The sequence below is a fragment of the Daphnia pulicaria genome, chromosome 11 (genome assembly GCF_021234035.1).
Source record: "Daphnia pulicaria isolate SC F1-1A chromosome 11, SC_F0-13Bv2, whole genome shotgun sequence".
Lineage (NCBI taxonomy): Eukaryota > Metazoa > Arthropoda > Branchiopoda > Diplostraca > Daphniidae > Daphnia > Daphnia pulicaria.
Genome location: NC_060923.1, coordinates 1837184 through 1862872, shown reverse-complemented (window position 1 = coordinate 1862872; position 25689 = coordinate 1837184). Strand labels below are relative to the sequence as shown.

The following is a 25689-nucleotide window of genomic DNA, read 5'->3' as shown; positions in this document are numbered from 1 at the left end:
TACACATCTCCCCCTTGCGTATATAAGCTGCTGATGGCCTTATATAACACGGTGATGTCGCCGCGTCATCAACAGAAATTGGTAGCGACACTTTGGGTCATAGGACGCCGCCGCCGGCGGCACTGATTCAATCACGCCGGTTGTCATCGGCTCTCTCCTGTGAGTCTGATGCGTGTGTGTTTATGATTAAGGAAACTATCTATTCTTCGATTATGCGATGGTTTTTAACTGTTATTGCGCAATCCATCGCCTGTTTTAATTCCAAAGGGGTCAATACTTTTGAATTAGATAGTAGGTAACTTGTTAATCAGATTATTTATGGTGGGAATAAATTCTAGATGAAGAGATTTGAATACAAATTAATGGTGTTATAGGACGAATTTAGACCCAATGGTCTATATACTGCATGTCTTGCGTGTGTGTATCGCTGTAGATGTTGAATGATTGATATAGTTCGGTGAAGCATCTGTGAAGTAGGCAGAACCAGCATATAGCCAAAGTAGTTTTGACGGATGAGCCGCAAAAACTTGGGAGCCACCGGGCGCCGGCCGAACCGGGCAAGATTAAATGAAAGTCAACTTGATGGTCCACTACATGCGCATCTATAATGGATGAACGAACAAGCGAAATAGATCATTTGACACAGCGGGGAGGACGACGGGACGGGACTTATATCCAGTCCAAGGCACGGCATGGTTATATTTATAGAGTTAAAAGAAAATAGACCGTCAGAACAATATTTGCTGTTAGGCCTTATATTTATAGGCCCGGGGAACGTTAATAATGACTTGGTATATAGTGCAACACAGTCAATCATTCATGCCCTGATTCATACAGACGTTCAGTAATACGGAAGTTTTTCTGAATTTAGAAGTGAAATCTATCCAACGTTTTTTCTCTGAAGAATTTTTTGAAAATCTGTTCAATCACAGATTAACAGTGTGACTTTTAAGTTTTAATAATGAAACTCTGAAGTTTCCTGTTGGGATTTTTCATTGTCCTTCTCGGAAAACAATTCATTGAAAATATTTTGTGAATAATGAACTGCTTTAATGCTTTTCAGAACTTTTTGAACGAGATGACTTTTCTGTATTTATGGGATGTTGGTAAAGTTTTAATTTGGCAATGGCGCTTAAACACCCAGTAGCAGACGAAAACATAACAGTTCCATCGACATTCACGTGGACGAAAGTGCAAAATAAAACATGGATACGACGACGAAAGCAGTTTCTAGTACCTTTAATTCCTTGAAAATTGACGAATGGTTGATAAAGCAAATCAAAAATTTAGGTTATTCTCATCTGTTGAATGTATTTCCTCAATCAATGATTGTTTCCACTTGAATTTTTTTTAATGACAGGTGTTGACAAACCTACTCCAGTACAAATCAATTGCATACCTGCTATATTAGATGGACGTGATTGTATCGGATGTGATCGAACTGGAAGTGGCAAAACGTTTGCTTTTGCTTTACCCATAGTTCAAACGCTGAGCAAAGATCCTTATGGAATCTATGCTCTAGTTCTGACTCCAACCAGAGAGTTGGCGTATCAAGTATATTATTTTCATTACTTTTGTCATTTAAAACACAATTAATGCCAAATATTTTGAAGATTGCAGATCAATTTCAGATCATCGGGAAGCCAATCAATTTGCGAATGTCAGTAATTGTGGGTGGCATGGGAATGATGGATCAAGGCATAGAACTTTCAAATCATCCTCACATAGTCATTGCCACACCTGGCAGGTAATTTTTTATTCATTCTACTACAGTTTCTTTTGGCTTCATTTAGCATTTTCTCTGACAAAGACTAGCAGATCACTTGGAAAGCTGCAAAACATTTTCTTTTAAAACTATTAAATATTTAGTGATGGATGAAGCTGACAGATTACTGGAAGGGAACTTTGATGAGCAGGTTGTGAAAAGAATTACACACTCTTTTTAAGTACCAGCAATTACTCATTCATAAATCTTGGGTACAGTTGCAGATCATCTTTCAAGCCTTACCCGAAAAAAGACAGACACTACTCTTTAGCGCCACCATAACGGATACACTGAACAAACTTCGCGAAGTTGCATTAAATAAAGTAAGTAAAATGTTCAGTATATTTCTTAGAGCATCAGTCTTTGCATCACTAACGTGCCTCACGTACAAACAGCCATTCATGTGGTCGGCCCCGGTTGAAACTGCGACAGTGGAAGAGCTGGATCAAAGGTATATTCTCGTACCAGCGGATTTCAAGGATGGTTACCTGGTTCACGTTGTCCAGAACTTCCGAGAAGAGAAACCCAAAGGATCCATTATAGTTTTTACAGACACATGCAGGTGATTTAACATTTTCTAAAATAAGCCAAGTGATATCTAAAATATAACAAGTCAATCTATTTCTCTGATTCTAAAGGAGCTGCCAAATTTTGAGCATGACTTTACTGGAACTGGGCTTTCAGAGTTTGTGCCTACATTCCATGATGAGTCAACGCGAACGGATAGCTACATTGACAAAATTCCGTTCGAATACCGTCAAAATTCTTGTGGCTACCGACGTAGCCAGCCGAGGTAAATACTTTCACTGCTCTTTTAACACGAGCTTTTAAACAACAACTCTGGAATATTTCAGGACTGGATATTCCCACGGTTCAGCTTATCGTCAATCACAATGTTCCTTCAAACCCCAAAGAATACGTTCATCGCGTCGGTCGTACTGCTCGTGCCGGTAGAGGCGGTTTTTCACTGACGTTAATCACCCCCAACGATATCAAACTGCTCCATGCTATTGAAGGGCGCATTTGTAAAGAGCTTAAAGAGTTCAAGATTAAAGGTATGGATTTGCTGAATTTTATTTTTAAGTCGAAGAAGTAGCATCTTAAAAATTTCATTTTATACTCAACAGAAAAAGAAGTTGTTAAAATCTTGACTCAAGTGGCTGTAACGAAAAGAGAGCAGGAAATCAACTTGGACGAGCAAGATTTTGGTGAAAAGAAAAGAATTAATAAGAGGAAGAAATTGATAGAGAAAGGGCTTAGTCCTGAAGAAGCCGATCGCGAAATCGAGGCTGATATCGAGTGGAAAAGGAGGAAAGGAGACAAGAATTCTAAATTTAAAAAAAGCAGAGACTCCCGCAAAAGGGATTCAGAAGAAGCTTCAACCTCATCTGCCACAAATATTCCTGTTGAATCAGATTAACGCTTGTAATATTAACGACGAATACAATTCTCAAATCGTTTTTTTTTTTTTTGCTATTTAGATTTGACGAAAAGGGCTCATCGTTTTCATCCAACTTTATTAATGCTGACATTTTCGAGTTGATTAATGTCTGTCGGATCAATTAGTTTTCTTTAGAATAGCATGTGTTTTTTGTTTGTTTTTCTGGTAGACATTTCTAAATTAACCGCAAACATTCAGATTGCTGATGGCTGATAAAATATCAAATACCGTGCGTTTTTACCAAGCTCCTTAACAGAATTGCCGCAGGCGGCAGGCCCGAGCGATGGAATCCTTTTATTTTAACCTGGCAACGTTAATTTTTTTGAAAAGAATTTTCAAGTCAAACCGTGTCAAACAGTGACTGACCAAGTCGTGTCGCTCTTACCTAAATATTTGCCTAAAAATTTGGATGATTTGATTTATGAGAAGCTTGGAAGGATTATTCCAGTTAATCTTAGGAAATGTCTTCGAAAAACCGTACAATTCAAAATTTTATTACCTTAGTTCCTGATTATATCCGATCGAAGAGTGAAAGACATGAATCCGAAATTCAAAGGTGCCTTCAGGTAATTGCTTCAATGATTTGGATAGGAAAAAGTAATACATTTTCATTTGTTTTTGTTATTTAGGTTTTGTGTCTTATGGAAAACCTTACACTTTTTGATACTCCCCAAGGATATACTACAGAATTTTTTATCAATGTTAGAGAGCTTTTAAGAACATGCGACAACAAATCTAATTTGGGGTGGAAGGGAATAGATATGGTCAAACATTTGAGTTCAAATTCTTCTATTTGTGAGCTTCTTTGTCAATTTCAATTTGTTCCAGTTCTCTCCCACTATCTTCAAGGGAAATTGGAATCTGATAAAGCTGTCTTATTGCTCTCTTTGCTAGAGACATTAACTGATGGAATAATTGTAGACCGATCAGGGTACTGGCTTAGCAATATTTTAAAATATCTTACTAGTGCTATCTTGGAGAAATCAGACTACACACTACCTCATCTGCTTGCTGTTTTATCCAATTTATGCTTTGAAAACTATGTAGTGGTCAATGAATTGCAAAGGACAAATCGTTCTGAAGACTTGCACCAATACCTTGTCCAATTGCAAGCAGATAACCTTTTGCTTCAACTCTATGCATCTCAGGTAATAATCTTTCAGTAAAATTATTTCAAAATAAGATATAATTGATGATTGTTTAATGTTTATTTGTTTTAGGTTTTCTTTAGCTCTCTGGCAATAGGTTCAATCAGTGAATTAATGCTGACCAATTACTTAAAAACAGTACTAGACACACTCACAGTCGGCTTCAAGAGTAGTAACACCAAAATGATCAAGCGAAGTTGCTGTATTTTACTGTGGATGACACGTGATCGCCTAATCCTTGATCTGCTGAAAGCAAATCGTTTCCAACAGCTACTACAGAGTTCTTTGGAAGGCTTGTTCAAGCTTGTTCCAACATTGCTTACTTCATCTCAACATGCCAGTGCAGCCAACTGCATTTTGTTCTACACAACAAAAATACTCCGTACTCAGCTTGTTGTCAACAAGGAGTTCACCGAAGCCTTTATCCCGGCCCTCATTCCACTTCTTACGAACGCCGCCCTCAACGAAAATTTACTTGAACTTTTGGCTGATTTAACAAACATCACACCGAGCCTTAACTTAAACGAAGAAAGCCTCGATCGTCTAGTTGTGAATCAACTGAACGATTTTAAGAATCCTGCCTGCAAGACATCTTGCAAAATTCTTGGACATGCCTTGCAGATTCTAAAAAATATCCTTTTCAAAAATTTTATACATATTAAGATTATTTACACATAATTGTAATACTGAACATTATTTCCTTAACTTGTTGATTCAATTTTGTACAGCTTTACAAAGTTCAACCTTCCAACATCCGGGTTGCATCGATGCTCAAACCGGAAACCTTTGTCAAAATCGTTTCCGTTTTTACGGATTTCGGCGAAGAAGTGGACCAGAAGAACTCCGACTTGACCCTCATCCCCAATCCTGCCGTTGTTTCACGTTATTCTCCAGAATCTAGAATCATTGTTGTCCAGTGTCTTACACTGTTCGGAGATATTGCTTTCCGAGAAAGAGACCAACTACCAATCTACAGTGATTTGCTGACAAAACCTAATGTGCAACAGTGCCTAGCATCTGCAATCGTACTTGGTGACTGTCAACTCAAACAAGACGCTTTAGCTCTTATTGGTACAGTAGGGTTTAATCGCGAAAGGTAAAATTTAATTTGAGACAACAGTTCTATTATTGAAATGATTTTAACGATATTTTAACAGCTTAGCTGGTCTGTCGTATGCTATGGATCAGTTGTACTCCCGACGTGGCAGCGTTACCGATGAGAAGGATCCATTGGTAAACCGTTCAATTTTGAACGTGACCATGTCTCCTGAACAAATAAAGAAACTGGACAAAATCACTCAAGACATGAAACACGACAAATTTTGGGAGGTAATATAATTTGTTTAAGTGCATGGACACATGCATGTATATGATATCTTAAAAAAAAAAAAATTATGAATTCAGACGATGAAAAATTGCGACGTGGTTGAATTGATGGAGTTACAAATTGCACGACGAGAGCGGGAAGAACTTCGATTGCTACACCAGCTGGATTCGTATAAACAAGAAGTCGATTCATTAAAAATAAATATCATTCAAATTGGAGCTGAGGTAAATCAGGATTTCAAAATATGACATCTTCCCTCGTTTTATTATTTTTGTTTTACATTTTAGAATGAGCGGATAATGACTATGCTCCTCAGCAAAACTCAACTCATTGAAAGCAAAGAGTCGGAGAACCGAGCTTTATCGAGGCGTCTTGAAAAAATGACCGATACGCAACGAGCCAATCAACATGACTGGACAAGAGTAAACCTACACACAGATTTTAGCAGGAAAAAAAAAATAACCAACAAACCTTTGAATGTATTCATTAGGAGCGTGATAGATTGCAAAGGGAAAAAGATAAATTTGAAGTGGCGCAGACTGAAAAAACGAATCAGATCCAATCCCAGCTCGATGCGGCCTTGAAACAAATTAGAAATCTTGTTCAGAAAGGTGAAGATATGGAAGAAGAACTTAAGAAATCGCAAAAATCCTTGGAAGGTAATAACATAGATGTGCATAGTATTTTTTCTATAGAGATTAATGTCAATTATTTTTATCTTTAATTTGTAGCTGCAAAGCTGGCATACGAGAAAAAATCGAAAGATTTAGACAAACTGTCAAATGAGTTCCAAGAGATCAAGACTAACAGTGATAACCTTGTAAAGTCGCTTCGTAAGAAAGAGAAAGAAAATGAAGAAAAGGATAGAGAAATCATCTCTATGAATCAGGTAAAATGTTCAACTAAAGAAGAGATCGGGATCGAACTATCGGGATTATTTAATTGAAAATTTCCGTGTGCTTTCTAGGCAATCAAAAAATCCGAAATGGTGCGGGAAGATTTGGAGGCTCGACTTATCGAATCTGAGAAATCGTGTCAAGAGACCAAGAAGAAACTCACCAAGCTAGAGAAAATTCAAGAATTTATCTATGATTTATCTTCAGGCAAGAACAAACTCTTCGAGGATAACAAATAATGAACAATTTTAGTAATAGAAATACACAGGTCTGTATTGGTGGAACCTTTTTTGCAACGTCTGAAATACAGAGATATCTTCATTACAATTTTGTGTGTTTGAATAATTCTGCTCTGAATAGTAGAATCATTCCGCGCAAAGAATGGTTTCTCGGTTTAAAAATTAAAAAAACTAATGAAGTGTGTTTGTGAGATATCGCTTAAGACGAATTAGTGGCATCGCCATTGTCGTGGAAGCTGTTACCGTTGACCACAAAAGAATTGCCTAATCCGTAAAGGTGACCGCAGTATTTGGCATCGTCAATGTTATCCTCAAAGAACAACTAGAACGAAGCGTAAAAATGAAAGTTAATTAACCGTAATGAATTGAAAAAAATAATGCCGCCATTATACCTCTCTCATTTTGAAGAATGCCATTCCTGTTAGTAAGGAATCTGAACCAGCCTGATGTTGGGGACCGATTCTCTCAAGTTCTAGTTGGTCGGCTACTTCTTGCAAACCACCTTTTAGGTTTTTGCAACTCTTCATGAGATACTTGACATCATAGATGGTAGGAAAGTAAATCCTCAGGAGCTCAAAGAACTCACTTTCCTCCTGAGGTAGGTGGTGGTTAGTCAACATTTTCAACATATAGCCAAAATCATATCCACTGTGGAATGACAACCACTTGATGTTATCCATCAAAACAATCCCAGAAGTCATCATCAGCTCAGCAAAATCTAATGGGTCTATGCCTTCTTCTTCATGTTTTTTGAATTGGAGACCAGAGTTCTGGAGCAGTTCTATACTGTCCTGTGCATACATATCTTCCCTATTAAACAAAGATTAAGATTTATAATCTTCAGATGAGAAATAATTTGGTTTAGAAACCTTACCCAAGATTAAACTTGAAATTGAATTGCCAGGTAGTGTACCCAGAAGGTGTTTTGCCGTCTTTGTTCAGGAAACTCAAGCCCAGTTGTATGATTTTCAGAAGATCTACATTACACTTTAAAAGCTGGTATTGGTAATCAGCAGGGCTACGAAATTCACCGATGGGACGGGCAACTACTCCTGGGAACTCAGTATCCATGGCTACATAATTGTATGCTTGTACAATCTGGCGTATATGTCTAAATTCGTCTTCCAAATTGTGAGCCCAGACTTCCCGAATCCCACACTCTTCATTACTAGGATGCATATTTCCTATTTAAAAAAGTAAAAGTGTAAAAATCATTGTCATAGAAAATTTATTTAATGAAATAAATAAAGCTAGTTATGATTTATACCAGTTGAAGTTGGCATGGCTATGGATAGTGAACTTTCAGAAACCCAGTGATCACACTAGATTACACAAAGAATCAAATTCGTATAAACTAGCATATCCAGCAGCACATCACTCGAGCCTTCAAAACAATAAATTGATAAAAGAACCCTACAATTAATTCGATATTAACACCACTAGGTTAAATTTAAAATGATATTTGACACATCGACTCAGTGGGAACTTCACCTGAAATGTTTTCCGAGTTTTACTATAGCCTTTATATATATACAGTGGTGCCATCTTCAAAAATAGCGATAGATTGTTTGACAGAAAAAACAGCTGACAAACGAAATGCGGCGATAGCCCCTTAATAAATAAAGCGCGAAACGAAATACGGAAAGTATGGAACGATAACCCTAAAACGTCAAATGGAACTGTTCTGTCGATTCGATTTTTCGTTCTTTATAAATTAAGTGGAAAACGCAAGACAAATCGATTAACAAATGGACATATTGAGATTATTGACATTATTCTATACTCAAAAGTAATTATGTTTTTCAAGGAGTATGTACCCAAAAATACTTGCCTTTGTAAGATGCTAACTTGCTAAGAACTCTCAAATAGGTTGTAAAGAAATTAATTGGAGACTGTAAACTTCAAACCGTACTTCAAAATTCGGTCTTTGGTTCCAATCTCTGGCGGAAGTAATGTTGGCAGATATCGCAGATATTGCGATCGAATCAAGATATCTGTTTTGCATACACGTTCCGCGTTTTAGTGTTCCGCGTCTAAACGATAAAGTCGGTCTTTACTAGTCTTTACAGATTTATTATTTTAATCAACTTATTTGGTTTTCTTTGTTTCTTCTTAACTGTTTTCTGATACTGTTTCCACGATATTCAATGGTGCTCTATAAAAAAATTCCTAAAATATAAATATAACCGAAACTCCGAGGCGACGTCCAGCGGCAAAGGATCAGGTTCGTCTAAACGGTTTCCAGCTACACCTTTCTTCTTTCTGCCACAGAGAGAAGTCCTCGTGCTTGTGGTTGAACGTAATTTTGCAAGTCAGAACCGAATCACTTCAGCCGGCTATCTAAAAATGGTACGATATTCGTCACTTCTCGTTTATTTACTTGTCTGTATCGAAGTCGCAATTCACTTTTCAATATTCAATTGTGAAAAGTCGGTTTATTTCTCTCTTTTGTGTTTTAATGGCGTACTGTCATTTGACAGAAAGTCACATGGTTGATATGTAAATTTGCTCATACTGAAATTTTTCTTTCTAAGTAAATGGAATCAAATGCAATCTTTTATAACTTTATGTATTTTGTAGGTCTCACTCAACCCAACCAGAATCTTGAAACATGAGGGTGAAGAAGAGAAGGCTGAAATTGCTCGCTTGTCCTGTTTTGTTGGTGCCATTGCCATTGGTGAGCTGGTGAAAAGCACACTTGGTCCTAAGGGCATGGACAAAATTCTTGTTGGTGTTGGCCGCAATGAAGGACAAGTAGGTTTAAGATTTTTCTTGTGCTTGATTTTACTTAGTCATTAAATTCCTTTGTTAGGTTGAAGTAACAAATGATGGTGCCACCATTTTGAAAGCAGTTGGAGTTGATAATCCTGCAGCTAAAGTCCTTGTAGACATGTCAAAGACCCAGGATGCTGAAGTTGGGGATGGCACAACTTCAGTGACTGTCCTGGCCTCAGAGCTTTTGCGTGAAGCTGACAAGCTTGTTGAAATGAAGTTCCACCCTCAAACCATCATTGCTGGATGGCGTAAGGCCTCTCAGGCTGCCAAAGAGGCTCTTACTAATGCAGCTATTGATAATGGGTAAGATATACATAATAGTTTCATTTAGCACAAAAGACCAACACAACATGTATTTGATCAATGTATTGATTTAAAAAAAAATTTTTCATTTATAGGAAAGATGAAGCTAAATTTCGCGAGGATTTAATGAACATTGCTCGAACGACTTTGAGCTCAAAAATTCTTTCTCAGCACAAAGAGTTCTTTGCCAAGATCTCTGTCGACGCAGTTTTACGTCTGAAGGGATCAGGTAACCTTCAAGCTATTCAAATCATCAAAAAGCAAGGAGGTACCCTCACAGATTCCTTCCTCGACACTGGGTTTCTGCTTGACAAGAAACCGGGAGTCAACCAACCAAAGAGGGTTGAAAATGCCCGTATTCTTATTGCCAATACACCCATGGACACAGATAAAATCAAAGTAATTTAAACTTCGATGACTATATCAAAGAATTTGAACTTAATCCATATTTTTAGGTTTTCGGCTCACGTATTCGCGTTGATTCCGTTGCTAAAGTTGCAGAATTAGAGTTGGCTGAAAAAGAAAAGATGAAGGAGAAGATTGAGCTCATTCTTAAGCACAATTGCACCGTCTTTATCAACAGGTTTGTCATTCTTTCATAATTCTTTCATAAATTTGAAATTTGCTATCTTATATTGCTTCAGAAATTCTTCTGTTTGTTTATGAAATATTTGAGATTCTGTCAGTTAGCTTATTTAGCATCCATGTATTCTAGAATTTCTGTATTAAATTTTATAATTTATGGTTGATTTTTAAATCAAAAATTCTTTATTTGTGTGATTTTATAGACAATTGATTTACAACTACCCAGAACAACTGTTCGCTGATGCCGGTGTTATGGCTGTGGAACACGCTGACTTTGATGGTATCGAGCGCCTTGCGTTGGTAACTGGAGGTGAAATCGTCTCTACTTTTGGCCATCCCGAACTTGTCAAACTTGGACGCTGTGATCTTATCGAAGAGGTTGAGCAACTTTAACTTTCATTTTCTGGTTGAAAGAAGAACTCACCTGATTTGTTTTATAGATCATGATTGGTGAAGACAAATTGTTGCGATTCTCTGGCGTTCCATTGGGTGAAGCTTGCACACTTGTGTTGCGTGGTGCAACCCAACAGATTCTTGATGAAGCTGAACGTTCAATTCACGATGCTCTGTGTGTATTAGCTTCGACTGTTAAGGAGACACGCACCGTCTACGGTGGAGGTACTATTTTAGTATTCCATGTTATCCGTCGTGCACCTGGGATTTTACCATTTTATTTCAAAATCCCAAGGTTGCAGCGAAGTACTCATGGCCATGGCAGTATATGCTTTGGCTGCCAAGACTCCGGGTAAAGAATCGATGGCTATGGAGGCTTTCGCCCGCGCTCTCCTCCAGCTACCCGTCGTGATTGCCGACAATGCGGGCTATGACTCAGCTCAGCTTGTGTCAGAGCTCCGAGCAGCACATTCAGAAGGGAAAGCCACCTTTGGTCTAAGTATGTCGTCAGAAAATCTTCATGTTGCACATGTAATTCTAAAATGTGTTCATTGATTGTAAATAGATATGGATCTCGGCAAGATTGACTGTATGCAGCAGTTGGGCGTGACTGAATCGTTCGTTGTCAAGCGCCAGGTGCTTGTATCAGCAGCTGAAGCGGCTGAAATGATTGTTCGCGTTGATGACATCATTAAGGCAGCACCTCGCCGTCGTGAACAAGACAGGAGTCATTGTTAAAGTTGCACTGTCGATGCACAGCTTACGTCCTAACTTGAACTCGCATCCAGTTTTTTTCCCCCCTTAAGTGGTCCGCTCTTTTTGCTCGAGCCCACTCTTTTGCTTCGTCCTTCTGTACTGGTCCTATAATCTACTACAGCTGATACACTGAACAATTGCTTAGTAAAAGAAGTTAATTCTTGTTCTTCTTTTTTATATTAGTTTCTGCTCTGTTAGTTAATCCAGCTCTAATATACTAAAAGGCTTCTCTTTAGAAAGCTATGGTATTTCCGTACGACTTAAAAATGGAAACGTGAGCACAATCTCATTAGAGCTTGGTGTGTCAAGCTTTCTCGCCCGTGAAGCCATTTTTCCAGTTTCTTTTTCGAGCCGAAATTTTTATCTAAAAGCAACAGCTACTTATTTTTCGTTTACACAGAAGAAGGAATACAAATTGCTTTCAGACTATCATTTTATAGTTCACTTACTCAAACCCAAAAACTCCCTTTCGGCAACTCGCCCTACCGGCGAGGCCGTCCAATACGGAAAAAGAAAATTTTCGTTTCCCTTGGGACGACTCTCCTTTGTTTGTTTGGCAACTGAGCAGCGAGCACTTTTATTTAGTCTTAAGATGGCAGAGAGGCATGAAGGGTGCTGATTGCCTTCCGTTCTGAAAAGTCCGTTTTGCCTGAAGGACTTCCTCCTATTGTGCACTTCAATTTCAACTGTTGGTAGTTGCCGCCGTACATTTGACGTAACTGTGTTACAAAACTTCATCGTAATAAGCATACGATGAAATAGTGATTAAACCGAACTTTAGTGGAATCCGTTTACATAAATGTTGAAAGGCTATTGTTTTTGTTTATGGTGTGATTTGCTCCCGTGTAAAATAATATGTTGCCATTGCATTCGACACTGAATGTGTGGGAAATTTGACTCATTAGTGTGGGAAACCTATCTGTGCCTAGTGAACTATGTCTGCAACAAAAGTGAAGTCATTGCTACCCCCACCTTCAGTCGAGAGCTCATTTTCTTCCTCAGGTTCTTGCTCTGCTGAAGGTAATAAATTGTTCAGCTTCTTTAATTTTGATAGTCGTGGTTGAGAAAAAAGTTGGCCAATTTTTAGAAAACTTAAATCATTGTGTGGTTGTTACTTTTTTTAGGCCATTCCTATCTGACGACATGATTCTTTGGTTAATTTTCTCATAACATGTAGTGCTGATTTGCCAGTATATACATTCTTACTCATGCTTTTTTGTTTCGTAACTTTCAGGTTCTGTACCATCAGATTGCTCTACAAAGACCAGTCCAGGAAATAGTCCAGCACACCTACCAAGAAATCGTCCAAAGTCCATGATTCCCAAAATCCAGCTACCTCCTAGACCTTCATCAGCTCAACAAAGACCTGCTAATAGTAAGCACAGGCTTTCACTTGGGAAACCTGTCTCACTTAAAGAAATTCGAAGCTCTTCAGTTGGAAATCCTCCACTGAAGGAAGACCAGGTAATTTAATTTTTAAAAATATTTTGCTATGCTTATCTGACTAATGAAACATTTATGCAGTTTTCTAATGAGTCAATGGAAGTAAAAAGAAGGAATTCAAAGGGTACAAATGGCCACATCCGTAGTAGCAGTCTGTCAAACGGTAGAGACCGTTTGAGTCTCTATGCTCCAAGCTATTCAGCAAGTGAAGAAAGCTGCTCAGAAAAAAGTAGGGAAGAGATCAGTGAGCTGATGACGCATTCGCTCATAACAACTACTGGTGCAAGCAACAACAACGACAAGCTCGCAAAGAACCGAAAGCCGTTGGCACTCAAGTCAGCCGAGAAAAAAGCTCGCAAGGTCAAATTTTACCGCAACGGCGATCGTTTCTTCAAAGGCGTTACATTGGCCGTCTCAACTGAGAAATACCGCACCTTCGACTCTCTCCTGTCAGAGTTAAACCGACTTGTTGGCGATCGAGTCAATCTCCACCAAGGAGTCAGAATAATATTTACCACAGATGGTAGTAAAATCAATACGATCGAAGAGTTACAGGTGAGATACCTTTTTTCATTGATTGGATTTTACTTTAAATTTATGCGTTTTTTTTTTTTAAGGATGGTGAAAGCTACGTATGTGCATCCACTGACCAGTTTAAGAAACTCGAATACAACAAGTGTGTTGGAACTACAGCTATGCGTAGGTCGCGGATCACTTATGGGCAAGGAGCCATCTGCCGTGAAGCATCAATGATCTCCGGCTTGGATCATTGGAAAGAGCGTAGGAGTAAAAATCACGTAAATAATAATAGCAACGGGCTGAGCAGCAGTGGGTACGGTGCTGCTGTGGCAAATGGAGGAGATAGTAGTCCTCGCTGGGCGGAATACATGAAGCCGCGCCTCATTACGATTATTCGAAATGGAAGTCGGCCCCGCAAAGCTGTTCGACTCCTACTCAACAAGAAAACAGCTTTTACCTATGAACAGGTAGATAGTACTTTTTGTTTAATAACGGAAACGCATCTGTTCAAGTCTAAACTTCTTCAGTATCCTCATTCTTATATGTTTATCTTCTTTTCCGAAGGTATTGAGCGATATAACGGAGGCAATCCGACCAGATTCAGGAACCGTTCGGAAACTGTACACAGCAGATGGGAGACAGGTACAATATCCTTGAAAAACGTGTTATTGCTATAAACCCCTTACCCCTTTTGTAGTGGACTATTAGGGGGAAAATTGGCTATTACAGAATTCTTGGGTGTTTTGAACACTTTTTCGTCGTAAAATTAATTTGGGGAAAGTTTTTGACTTCACGGTCTCAAAGTTCACATAATAACACCTTGTGTTCTTGGAAAAATATAGTCCAACTTGTGGTTCCCCGATCATGTGAACGTGTTAAGTCTGAATCTTACTTTCTATGGCTTGCATACATGTTAAGGTGGGATGCTTGGCTGATTTCTTTGGGCCGGATTTCATCTTTATCGCCTATGGCAATGAGAAGTTCTCCCACGATGATTTTGACCTCACTTCCAACGGTATGTATGCACTTAACTTACTGTTAAAATGAAACTGTTGGATGGTGTGAAAGTTTCACTACATAGAACTTTGTCGCATACTTACATACATACTTACATACATACTTACCATTCTTTTTCATTAACTTATTTTTAGAGATCAAATATCTTCCGCCATTTATCGCTCGCAGTCCGATGAACACACGACGAGGGAAGAGTGGCAGCTCTAGAACTGGTGACACCTTTTTACGAAAGTCTGGGAATTCCTCCCATCTAATTTTAGTCGGATATATTTATAGGCTACAGTGGAGGAACCCCTCAGAATCATCGCTCGACATCAAATGGGCGAGCCAGCATGGCGAGAAGCGCGGTGGGAGGGGTTGCAGGAGTCGATGTCGATCACCGACCCCGTGATTCTTCCCTTCCACGTGTTTATGAAGATCCGGATGAACTGGCTTCTTCCAATCAGGTTTGATTAATGCCATTTCAATAATAACGTGCAAGTTTTTTTTAATAGGATGAATATTTATTAGATGGTCGTGGATGTGCCAATAGTAGTCGAAATTCGGTATGAGATCGGACGTATTATCGGTGACGGTAATTTCGCAGTTGTTCGTGAGGGAATCGACAGGTAAGCAATCAACTCTTTTGTTGTTAAAGGTTTAAAATACAAGTTTGTTTTTGTTTGTATAGGCGAACACGAGATCGTTATGCTTTGAAGTTAATTGACAAAAAGCGTTGCCAAGTAAGAAATCAAGATTATCTTTTAAACATAACAAGGTAATTAATTTTTCGGTTTATTGCTAGGGTAAAGAAGTGGTACTTGAAAGCGAAGTTCAAGTTTTGGGTCGTTTAAGACATCCAAATGTGGTTAAGCTGTATGATGTCATTGATGCCAACAGCATTCTTTGTCTTGTTTTGGAACTTGTGGAGGTAAGAAACCCGGATATTCAAAACACGGAGTTAAATTCATGTTTTTTCATACATGTTAAACAGGGTGGCGACTTGTTTGACGCTATTGCAGCTGCCGGCAAGTTTAGTGAACCGGAAGCCAAACGAATGACGTCGGATTTGGCTTCAGCCCTTTCCTATCTCCATTCGCTCAATATTGTCCATCGTGACGTGAAACCGGAGAACCTTTTTGTAAGATTTACATAGTTGGATCATTGGAATCGGTCAAGTGTTAAGAACATTTAAATTCTCTACTCAGGTCGTGAATTTACCAGACGGAATGCGCTCCTTGAAACTAGGCGACTTTGGTTTAGCTGAAGAGACGCATCAACTGCTGTACACGGTTTGTGGTACACCCACTTACGTGGCTCCCGAAATCCTTCTTGAGACGGGATACTGGCTGAAAGTGGACATATGGGCTATGGGAGTTATTGTTTTTATCCTACTATGTGGTTATCCACCTTTCGTGAGCCCAACCAATGATCAAGAAGAGCTTTTTGAAACTATTTTGGCTGGACATTTTGAATTTGCATCGCCATATTGGGATGATGCTAGCCAGATGGCTAAAGACATGATTACGCTCATGCTTCAAACTGATCCTGAGCTGAGATTTTCTGCGGTGGAGGTTCTCCAACATCCGTGGTTAACGGTCTGTCTTTGAATGTACAAGTTTCTTAAATCTTTTAGTCATTAATTTTTTAAAAAATTATTCACAGGAGGATGAAGATTGGCCCGACACTCAACAGTGTAGTCGTTTAGGACTTCATTTTGACACAAGTCATTCTGCGACTGAATTGTCAGTTGCACAAGTTACTGCTAAAAAATCACCCAAGTCACTTATCACTGTAGGTCTTTAGTTGTACGGTGTCTTTCTCAATTCTCCGTTTATTCGTGTTTAGTTTTTTTTTCCACCACCCAATGTTTTTATTTCTTTATATTTCAATTCGGTTTATGCTGGTTAACGATAACTGGTGAATAACAGCCATTTGATTTTTTAGGCCGAATCGACACCTTGTCTCCATTCGTTGCAAGTGCTCTGAGTTGGGTTGCACCAATATCCCCCTTCGATTTTCTGTTTACCTTAGAAGCAACACCAAACCTGATTCCCCTCGAAAAGATTCTAGGCATCTAACTCTAAATTCGAGTCACTTATTATTCTCATAATTCTCGTCGGGACATTTAATTTTTTATCTCACTAAATTGACGATATTTTTTCAACTCGTTGATATCTCTTCTTTCTTTGCACTACTCTAGTCTTGATTTAAGTTTTAAACTTGTGCCTAACCTTACATCTATCTCCTGGGTCTACTTCAACCCCCACACCACTCAGCACCCACTTCTGCCAGCCTCGTTTGGATTCGTTTTTTACTAGCGTTATTTTTTCCCCTATACCCTTCTTCAGTTGCCAGTTCAACCCAAACACCTCCATCGTAAGTGGATTGTTTTGTTTTGTTTTCATTTATTTATTATTATTATTATTTCTTCGTTATCCTCCCAAGTGTCGAATTCTTTTATCCGGACAAAGGGATACAGTAGTTGTTTATCGACATAATCGTTTTTTTTTTCTTTCGTTTTCAGACTACAGCATTGGAGATGCCATTGAAATTTATGTGGAAATGTGGATCTCCGCGACGAAGATTGCCACTAGTAAAATGAGGAAATTTGGAAAACAAAATCAGTTGATCGCATGATCGACACCTACTACTACTAGAACGAAAATGTCTTGAAGCCTGCAACGAACACGCTTGATGGAAGAAAGCGAGACATTCATGCAACGTATTTTCCCTTTATTTTGAGGCCCAATTGTCAAAAAGGCATTGATTTATGTTGCACAAGTTATTACCCTTGCTTGTACTGTATTTGATACTTTCTTGTACAAGCTTGTGTACACTAGTAGCGTGCAGGATTATGGTAGATGCATGAATGCTGATCCGAGTTGCACCTAAAAATGTTCTTCAGATGGTAAAAAAGTTTAGATGGCAGCTATTGAAATAGAAAGCAAAGGGGGAAGGCTATTGAAGAAGTATGCAGTTCTAAACCAAAGATGCAATTAGAGTTAACTTGTTGAGTTTTCTCCTCAATAGAAAATGGGAAGAGTAAATGATGCACGACAGTTGCCTTGACGGTTGCCCTTTTTTATGAAGTGATTGAAGAAAAAAAAATAATTGAAAACATATTTTGATGTCTCATTAAAGCTGTCGTTTCCCCCTCTATGTTCCGCAAGTTCTCATATTTACCCCTTTCTGCCCATCCCTTAAACTTGTTCTCTTCCATTAGTTGAGTTAGCTATCTTCATTTTAACCAACAGTTATCCTACTGTTAATGTGAAATAGCAATCAATCAACAATATACAGATGCCACAATAAAATGTTTTCCCTCGAAACAGAAATTCACAAGTTTTCCCGCCAATGATTTTTCCATAGAAACAGAAATTTTCCCGCCTGCACTCAGCGCCACAGTTGGCCAATTTGAGAGTTATAGTTTCGAAACCCCTAGGGCATGTTAGTGGAAGCAAGTTCGCCTTATGGTTTTCAAAGTAAGGTTAATATTTGGACGGATGGTGATGAGGTAGGATCTTATTTTCCGTGTGAACAACTTCACGTAATTATTTTTATAAAAGAAAGTGCTGAATTCGAGCTTGGTCTAAGGACAGTGAAATCCCACAGGTAAAAATATCATGGTTACTCAGCTTTTAAGGCACGTTTTCACTCTTCACGTTCCGCCCACGTGCTTTCAGTCGTTTTTTTCTCTAAATATCACCACCATTAATGATCCTTTGCAAGTTTCTTGGCTGTTTTGGAGATTGCCATGATTTGGTTTTAAGATCTTTGATGAGAATGTAAGAGATTCATAGCAGTCAATTCAATGCTCAATTTCAACTAACTCGTGTTGATTTTTTCTGTTGAACAAAGGCATTGTTTCTCTAAATTTCCATGTGCTATATCTGAGTAGTCAGCGTTTAAAAACTAAAAGTATTTATCATCACATTGGCCATTTTATGCGAAATGGTATCTTCATGTTTACATCATATTGCCGCTATGTTATGGTCTAGTGGAATAATTCTAAAATAATTACTTTTGTTAATATCTAGAAATAGAAAAATGGATTTCAAATGGAGCTATGACCAGGAAGAACCTTCTTTTTTTATTCCACATCCACATGAGCCCCCGAGTAACAGCTATTCAGCCGTCAAACATTCAGCTGATGCCCATCCTATTGGTCCCATTATGGATTTGTGTGCTGATTATGTTCGCTGTTATTTGGGAAATGAGTCAAATGGAGAAATTGATATTGAAACAATAACTCCTACCAGCGAGTTTAACATGGAGATAATATCTGGAGTTGAATCTAATCAAAACATTTTAACTTATGACCTGATTCATTCCGGAATGAAACAAGTTGACGAGGAGATCTTGCGGATGAAGGAAGCTGATAGCCAACCGGTTTCCGGCCAACATACTCCAATGGACGTTGCCAGTCTTTCTGCTGCACAAGGTTCTCAGGACTGGCATTATGTCCAGTTAATTGACAATTTCGGTGGAACTCAATGCTTTGCTGTAAACGAAGAAGCCCAGGAGCTGAAGCAGCAGGTTGAGCAAATGATCAAGCAACACCCGTCACTTTCTCCTGAACAGCCCGATTGCAGCAGTAAGCTTTACCGATTGCTAAACTACTTACCTTCAGAATCAACCAGCATCGACCCTCAAGAATTTCAACCAGTAACAGAGTTTATGCCTCAAGTTGATTCCAACTCCGGAAAAAGTGATACCCAGTCAAATTGTCGATCCGGAAACATCAGTATCCCGGATAGCGCCATCGTGACGTTACCAGTGGAGAAAATGATCGAAGAGATTTGCTCCCTTGATGCAGTTGAAGCGATTCAAGAAACTAAAGAAGAAAAAGACGAATTTGTAATAACCATTCATTCCGAATCAATCAAAAATGCCGTTTGTAAATTCAGATCTATCCCTGTTCCAACTCCTTCGATTACCATCCAGCCTACTGAAGAATTTTCTTGTGATGTCGCTGGTTTTTCGCCGTCGATTCCCGAGTCCGCTATGCAACCAGTAACCAACTATACCGAGATTGGCCCGTTTTGCACAGCTGCCGGCATCTTTTCCAATGTTTTTGACTTGACAGATCTTCCAACGAGCCAAGAGAAACTAAAGGCTGAGAAGCTAAAGAATGGCGTCGTGATTGAATTGCACTCCCACTTCTCTCAGGTTAAGGAAACGAGAAGAAACTTTGCCAGAGCACTCAGTCTGTTTTTCGACGTTAAACTGGATTGGACAAACCAACGCGTGGTCAGCCGGCTTTTCAGCAAAGCAATGAATCCGCTGTTAGCTAAAAGAGCAGATCTCGCCAGGTGTCATGTTGCTCCTACTAGTCGTCGGGCCTCTCACTCCAGAAAGATGGTTAAGCAAGAAAACGGTCCGCACGAACAAATTTCTCAATTCGATGCTGCTGTCTTTGTTATACCTCCGGACGGATTTGAAGATCCTAATCCTCTTCTCCAAGTCATCAAAACCAGCGACAAAAAAGTCAAAAAGGATTTGGATGAAGGTAAATTACCCGCCTCCAAGGTGCGTAAGCCCACTCAAGGACAACAATTGCTTCAACTTCAAACCCGTTTTGATGCCTTCCGCCGTGCCCAGCGCAAACACAATGCTGCATTCCTTCGCCATATCCACCTAATCCAGCGTCAACTCCAAGATGTCAAATGGAATACCGCAAAGCACATTCTTCAAAACCGACGTCGTTCCATGCCGTCGTCCATGGTTCACCCTTCTGTGTGAGTTATGTTTAATATCTCGTTCCATTTCGGAATGGAGTACGTGTGCATGCTCTTTTTTTTATTAATATTAATATTGGTTTTATGTATAGCTAATTTTGAAAACACCAAAATCTTTTGACTGCCCTCGACTCCCCGAGTCTTCACCTCCCCTTTTGTTCTCTACGTTTCAAACCCAGAGAGATATCTATTGCTCGTCCAGTTACGCGCATCCAAGTGAAGCGGAGACCGAAGAAATTCGGAAATTTCCTTGACGGGAGCCAAAATTCCGCGTTCGTTTATTTTCAAAATTGATATTCTGTTTGTTTGTTTTTCTGGTCTTTTTTTTATGGGGCGTTTTCTTTATATAATTTTTTTTGTGTGTGTGTGTGATGTTGTGGGGAATTTGTATAGTTTTCGCTTCTACTGTTTATTTTCTGGGATATGTTTGTGGGTTTTGGGTACCATTCCAAGATGGTTTTTCTCTTTTGTTTGGGGGTTTTACACGGTTTCGCACACAGATGTTCGCAATACATCGACGAGTTTAAAATTAAATTCACTGTATGTTTTCATATTTGCAGATTTTATTGCTGGTCTATTTTTTAGATTTGTCAGCATCATGCTTATTTATTCAGAAATTCGATTTTCGGGGCACCAGATTTGTGACAATATCTAGTTCTCCCACGTTGTACCCGAATTGAACTTCAAGTGCCCGTGTCATGGGATTATTTCTTCGGCTGTTGCTCAGCTTGGCGTGGCGTGTTTTTTCGGATATTCCAGCCCGCGTAGTAATGCAACGCTTTATACCCCGAGATCCATCACCAGCAGAAATAAGAAAGAAGAAGAAGGTATCAAATCCTCGTGCTTTTATGTCTCTGTTTATTTTTACGAACAAACATTTAAAATGTATTTATTTTTCTCTTTTTAGATGTCTCTGTTGGCTTAGATTGTAGGAGGAACATTGTTGAGAACAGGAGCAAATAATCGTCCAAGATTTAAGGCTGCGTGGGTCACAACCGTCTACCCACCTCGATTGGATGCACTTTGTCAGTGACTTCCTTACAAATTATAGCGCAGGTAACTAAAGCTCTCGACTACACGCGAAACTCCTATCCGCCCTGTTATACATTTGTGTCGATATTCTCTTACCCCATTGCAATGGACAGCTAAAACGGCGCAACTAAATGATAAGTGATAATGGACCGTCCACATCTGGAAAAAATGTATCCAGCGCCGTTGTTGTTAGGCGACCTGCCAGCTGCGGAGCACATGCCCGAGAAGTTAATTAATGCGCCTTCTACGAGGCTACAAAGTGAGCGAGCGGCGAGCCACAAGTAAAAATGTACGGTACTTACACTTCAGCAGACATCTATCTTTATTTGAACTTGATCAAACATGTTTGTTTTTGAAAATTGCATGTACGTCGTTCTGTGGGGGTAAGCGAAAGCGACGGACCGGACTCATCCGATTCCTTCCACTGATGACTAGTGATTGCTCTCGTCCTTTTGGGTCGAAGCGGGAAAAGAGGCTGGCCGACTCGGTGGTGCATTGCGTAAGCGCAGACCAATGGCAGGCGGAGCCAGGAGTGTATCTATGCTCTCTGCTCCCGTTCCCGCACGCAGCCTGAGTTCGTCAGGTGTATTGAAGGCGGAGAACAGAACGGAAGCTCGCTCCCGACGGTGTAAAAAAAGGAAAAAGTAAACCCAACTTCCTTAACTTGGTTGTGGTCAGTTCTGATATTCGTTTCTCTTACAGAGGATCGCCCTCACCACCGCGTCACAGGGTGTAGAGGTCTGACTTTTATTTATTTGAACACTTTGGCACGTGAGACAGTTTCTATTTAATCAAATGAGTTACTCCGTTCGTTGGACTGGTGGTCCTGAAGAGCACCTGCTGCTAATGGACAATTGGATGCGGGTGAGTCAACTTGCGGGAATAGAGTTTATCATTGTTTACGTTCTTGTTCGACAATTTTTATTGCTGTTTTTTTTTTGTCTTTGTACAGGACTTTTAAACGGTTTTACGATCTTCGGGACTTTGAATGTTATAAGTAAAGTGCACTGCCGGTACATTGTGTGTCATCAACAAAGCGGCCAGGATCGCGAAGCAGGATTATTAAGTTTCGAGTCGGGTGTGTAGCCCTTGAAGCAATCGGCTATTGTCTCTCCATCTAGAAACCACGCCCGCTTTTCGCAGCTTGTTAGTCGGCCAGTTACCAACAAATCAACACCTTCCGCTCCGTTTGTTCCGCACCAAGTTTCGGTAAGTGTTTTTCCCAATCCTTTGTTCCTTTCGGTTCAGATTCCATTCGTTTCCGTTACTAGTCGTCGGACGACGGGATCATTATCTATTCCTTTTGCTTTTTTTTTATTATTTCCTTTTGCGTTTCTACTTAGTCAAGGATTGCAGGGGCTTCGTGTTGATTCAGACTAATACACTCCCGTTGGCATAAATTGCAGCAGCTCCAAGCACTTTGGCTCGAGTCCGATCGATCTTGTGCACATCGAGCAGCACTAGTTCCCAGTTTGCCGCCTCCTACTGCTTGTAGCGAGAGCTTTTACTAACTTATAGAGAACCGAGCAAGCGAGAGAGAGAGAGTGGTTGTTGTAATGTAATAGGAAGGTGATGAAAATCAATCATCTAGGTCACACCAGCACGAATTGGCACTTTGGTGTTCCCCTTCCATCTGTTTTATTCTTCATCTAATTCTCGACGACATTCTTGTTACATTTCTTGCTGCTGCGGAAAAGAAGCGAGAAGCAACAAACAAACAAGTTGTTAGCCACATCCGACTGGACAATCCCTCCTTCTTTTTTTCCGTCCGTCCGCCCGTCCGTCCCCTTTTGGCTCCACACGTGTCTGTTGTGTTGGTGGTCATTCACAAGCTCGATTGGTTCGACGGGGTAGAGATAAAAAGTTGGGATAAGAATACCAACCCTCTATTCCCTAGTGTCATCCCCCATGGTAGATGCACCTGTCAACATGCATTATTCACGCTCTGAATTTTCTTGTGGCTCTAGTCGATCCTACGCACTACGTCGTATTTCGTCTTCATACATTCAACGCCATTGGTTGTCACTGCCGGTCCTCACTTCCTGTTAGGGATCTATGGAATTGTTGGTCGGTGGAGGCGCATAGTATCTTTTTGGACCGAAGATAGTGGGATTTCCCGTGACGTCTCTCCTTTTGAAGAAAAGCAAAGTTCGAAGTGATGCAAAAATCACCCATTTTCTAACATTTTTTTTTTGTCTGTGGTAAATGTCATAGTTACACGCACAACTTCTATCGTTTGATCGCTTCCTTGAGAATCGTCCTCTTCTAAAGCGCACGTGCCATACTTCTTTTTATTATTTTCTCCATTTTTGAAAGTTAAACATTCAAAACAAAACAGAGGGTCCAGGTATCGATGTCGTTTTCTTTTCCGGTCTACCCTGAAAAATCGATCCGATTTCCAATTCTAACTGGCTCCGACGAATGCCCTGATGTATTTGATTTCATATCGTTCGTAGATTTCCTATGACATTATATTATGCGCTATTGTCGAATGTCTCTAGACCCTTTTTCACTACTAGATACATCCAGCTTTTAGAGTCATCAGGTGAATATGTTTAACCCGTTCATCGACCGACCCGTGTGTCATGGTTCTTTTCCATCGATCCAGCCGGCTGATCCTGCTGGTGATACTGGAAATCAATGAGCCGCTCGATTCCGCCCGACACCGTCCTAATGATGTGAGAAAGTCTGTCGCCAATCGGCGCCGTACTGATTATCATCTACAGGTCGCTTTGATGCTTGATTAGTGTACCTCGCATCAATCTAAAGCCTCTTGCATGATTCACACATTTTGCCAACCGTGACGGCGATGCCTTTATGGCACGTCCTCTGCTGAATAAATCATCAACCGACAGGGTTAGGCTGCTAACCTTGCATAAGTAGGAACTTATTCCTTTTTTTCAGAAAAAATCTTGTAATACGCGCCGAGGTTTGGCTTTAGATTGAAGCGGAAGGAAATGTCGCACGAGGAAGTAAAGAAACGGCTGTTTGGAAGTGTCCCCTGCTGGTGGCAGTGGTAGCAGCGGTAGCAGCTGGCGGTAATTTTAATCTCAATGCTAACCGGAAGGATTGGCGAAGGATATGAGCATAAAGGAGTAGAGTATAAAAAAGCAAGGGGTTTTCTTTTCCACTAAGGAAAGTAGGTTCGAGTCTTGTTTGATCGCTGTAGGGAGTGCATGGTCCTTGATTAGGTTTCGAAGAGTGGGAAGACGTGAGTTGGTGGATTACCGGATCGACATTTCCCGACCACGGGATCCATCATCCACCCACCCCACACTCGGTTTGACTCATCCGGCGTGTAAACAACGCTCCAACCATCACAAGTGTTTGCTGCCTGACAAGAGATCGGTGACGTCGCCGTTCTTATACGGTGCAAACTAGTAGATTGTTGGACGAATTGATCACGCCCGCCGTTTATGGCAGGATGTAGATACTTTAGATTGAATTAATTTTCGCTTCCACTTTTTCCCCCCGTGTTATGTCACGGGTAATTTTTTTTGTTTTTTTTACTCGGGAGATCTTATGTCATATACAGTTGTCCTGTTATGACAGGATTATTCTTTTTTTTTTAGCTGGGGAAATTCCGAGTTAACCCAAAAGGCGGCTGATTCATTTGAAGGAGATGAGAAGGAGAGCTAAAGAAAACTTTGGGAATTTCCCCCTTTTGATTGGGATTCATCGCCCCCCTGAGGCCTTTGATAGTGGATTAAGTTGTATGAGGCGGAAAACTTCTTTTGCAAACACACGGGCTCTCTCTATTGGCCGTAACTCGCTTTGATAGGCGCCGAGTGTGTAAAAAGGAATAAAACGAGCCGGGGAAAAAAAGAAAAACTTTTTGTATTAGCATCTTATATGCATGCGGATGGATGCTAGTTACCTCCCTCCGTTTTCTTTTCTTTTTTACGGTTGGATCTTTCAACATTTTCAGCGTTTCTCATCCGGCAGCAGCAGCAGCCAGTCAGGCATTTCCGTCATTAAAAGTCGGTGGAGAAGAGAGGCGCGTTCGTGCGGGTGCTAATAAACTTACTTGGCGTTTTTCGGTTCGTTATTGATTCGGGACCGGCGGAGTGACAGACATAGAAGACAGAAAGAAAATGGGGTTAGAAAATAAAATTTAAAAAAAACTTTTGTAGCCGCACAATCAATCCACAAGTTGTGGCGTTCTTTTTTTATTTATTTTTTATTTTCGTACCCTTTACCCTCGGTGTCACCCCGTGCCGCCAGTCGTCGTATCACGCGTTTATTTCTCCCGCCAAGCCTTTCGCTGTCTTGGCGTGTTATCGGTGAGGCGAAACCCCAACTTTTTGTTGTTGCCCTCGTGAGGGTTGGA

General features: G+C 40.0%; 7 protein-coding genes across 13 annotated transcripts in view; 6 read left to right on the top strand and 1 right to left on the bottom strand.

The window, feature by feature from the left end:
• Positions 1-1144: 1144 nt before the first annotated feature.
• On the top strand, positions 1145-3225 carry LOC124315298 (probable ATP-dependent RNA helicase DDX49). Its single transcript, XM_046780874.1, has 9 exons — positions 1145-1290; positions 1361-1554; positions 1614-1747; positions 1811-1916; positions 1984-2088; positions 2161-2327; positions 2404-2558; positions 2620-2820; positions 2893-3225. The coding sequence occupies exons 1-9, from the start codon at positions 1206-1208 to the stop codon at positions 3183-3185; spliced, it is 1440 nt and encodes a 479-aa protein (XP_046636830.1). The 5' UTR covers positions 1145-1205; the 3' UTR covers positions 3186-3225.
• Positions 3226-3515: 290 nt separating this feature from the next.
• Positions 3516-6904, top strand: LOC124315151. Its single transcript, XM_046780612.1, has 10 exons — positions 3516-3772; positions 3836-4354; positions 4427-4985; positions 5081-5450; positions 5512-5683; positions 5759-5905; positions 5969-6103; positions 6172-6340; positions 6413-6570; positions 6649-6904. The coding sequence occupies exons 1-10, from the start codon at positions 3668-3670 to the stop codon at positions 6814-6816; spliced, it is 2502 nt and encodes an 833-aa protein (XP_046636568.1). The 5' UTR covers positions 3516-3667; the 3' UTR covers positions 6817-6904.
• LOC124315511 (CCR4-NOT transcription complex subunit 7-like) lies at positions 6830-8375 on the bottom strand. 4 transcript variants are annotated; one of them, XM_046781242.1, is made up of 5 exons: positions 8308-8375; positions 8075-8200; positions 7691-8000; positions 7209-7626; positions 6830-7138 (listed from the first exon to the last, which is right to left on the bottom strand). In XM_046781242.1, the coding sequence occupies exons 2-5, from the start codon at positions 8097-8099 to the stop codon at positions 7016-7018; spliced, it is 876 nt and encodes a 291-aa protein (XP_046637198.1). In that variant the 5' UTR covers positions 8100-8200; positions 8308-8375; the 3' UTR covers positions 6830-7015. The 4 variants fall into 4 exon arrangements, with proteins under 4 accessions (XP_046637198.1, XP_046637200.1, XP_046637196.1 ...); XM_046781244.1 differs by having other exon boundaries at positions 8084-8200; positions 8308-8374; XM_046781240.1 differs by lacking the exon at positions 8308-8375 and having other exon boundaries at positions 8075-8301.
• Positions 8376-8947: 572 nt separating this feature from the next.
• On the top strand, positions 8948-12060 carry LOC124315358 (T-complex protein 1 subunit beta-like). The gene is made up of 9 exons (XM_046780992.1): positions 8948-9165; positions 9397-9570; positions 9629-9894; positions 9990-10293; positions 10350-10477; positions 10683-10857; positions 10920-11097; positions 11168-11371; positions 11438-12060. The coding sequence occupies exons 1-9, from the start codon at positions 9163-9165 to the stop codon at positions 11608-11610; spliced, it is 1605 nt and encodes a 534-aa protein (XP_046636948.1). The 5' UTR covers positions 8948-9162; the 3' UTR covers positions 11611-12060.
• A 139-nt stretch (positions 12061-12199) lies between these two features.
• Positions 12200-17924, top strand: LOC124315150 (serine/threonine-protein kinase DCLK1-like). Of its 2 annotated transcripts, XM_046780611.1 has the most exons (16): positions 12200-12648; positions 12863-13092; positions 13153-13626; positions 13689-14057; positions 14155-14232; positions 14509-14605; positions 14742-14819; positions 14884-15053; positions 15118-15215; positions 15278-15329; positions 15392-15517; positions 15581-15727; positions 15795-16184; positions 16252-16380; positions 16534-16965; positions 17114-17924. In XM_046780611.1, the coding sequence occupies exons 1-15, from the start codon at positions 12564-12566 to the stop codon at positions 16573-16575; spliced, it is 2565 nt and encodes an 854-aa protein (XP_046636567.1). In that variant the 5' UTR covers positions 12200-12563; the 3' UTR covers positions 16576-16965; positions 17114-17924. The 2 variants fall into 2 exon arrangements, with proteins under 2 accessions (XP_046636567.1, XP_046636566.1); XM_046780610.1 differs by lacking the exon at positions 16534-16965.
• A 113-nt stretch (positions 17925-18037) lies between these two features.
• On the top strand, positions 18038-20861 carry LOC124315238. The gene is made up of 3 exons (XM_046780772.1): positions 18038-18201; positions 18627-20327; positions 20420-20861. The coding sequence occupies exons 2-3, from the start codon at positions 18637-18639 to the stop codon at positions 20421-20423; spliced, it is 1695 nt and encodes a 564-aa protein (XP_046636728.1). The 5' UTR covers positions 18038-18201; positions 18627-18636; the 3' UTR covers positions 20424-20861.
• Positions 20862-21619: 758 nt separating this feature from the next.
• LOC124315264 (synaptotagmin-7-like) overlaps positions 21620-25689 on the top strand; it is a 43845-nt gene continuing 39775 nt past the window's right edge. For 2 of the 3 annotated variants that reach the window (XM_046780817.1, XM_046780816.1), the window contains exons 1-2: positions 21624-22223; positions 22312-22568. The gene's annotated coding sequence lies outside the window, so the exon portion shown is untranslated. Of the gene's footprint in view, positions 22224-22311; positions 22569-25689 lie in introns of all 3 variants that reach the window. The other variant, XM_046780815.1, reaches the window with a different exon arrangement.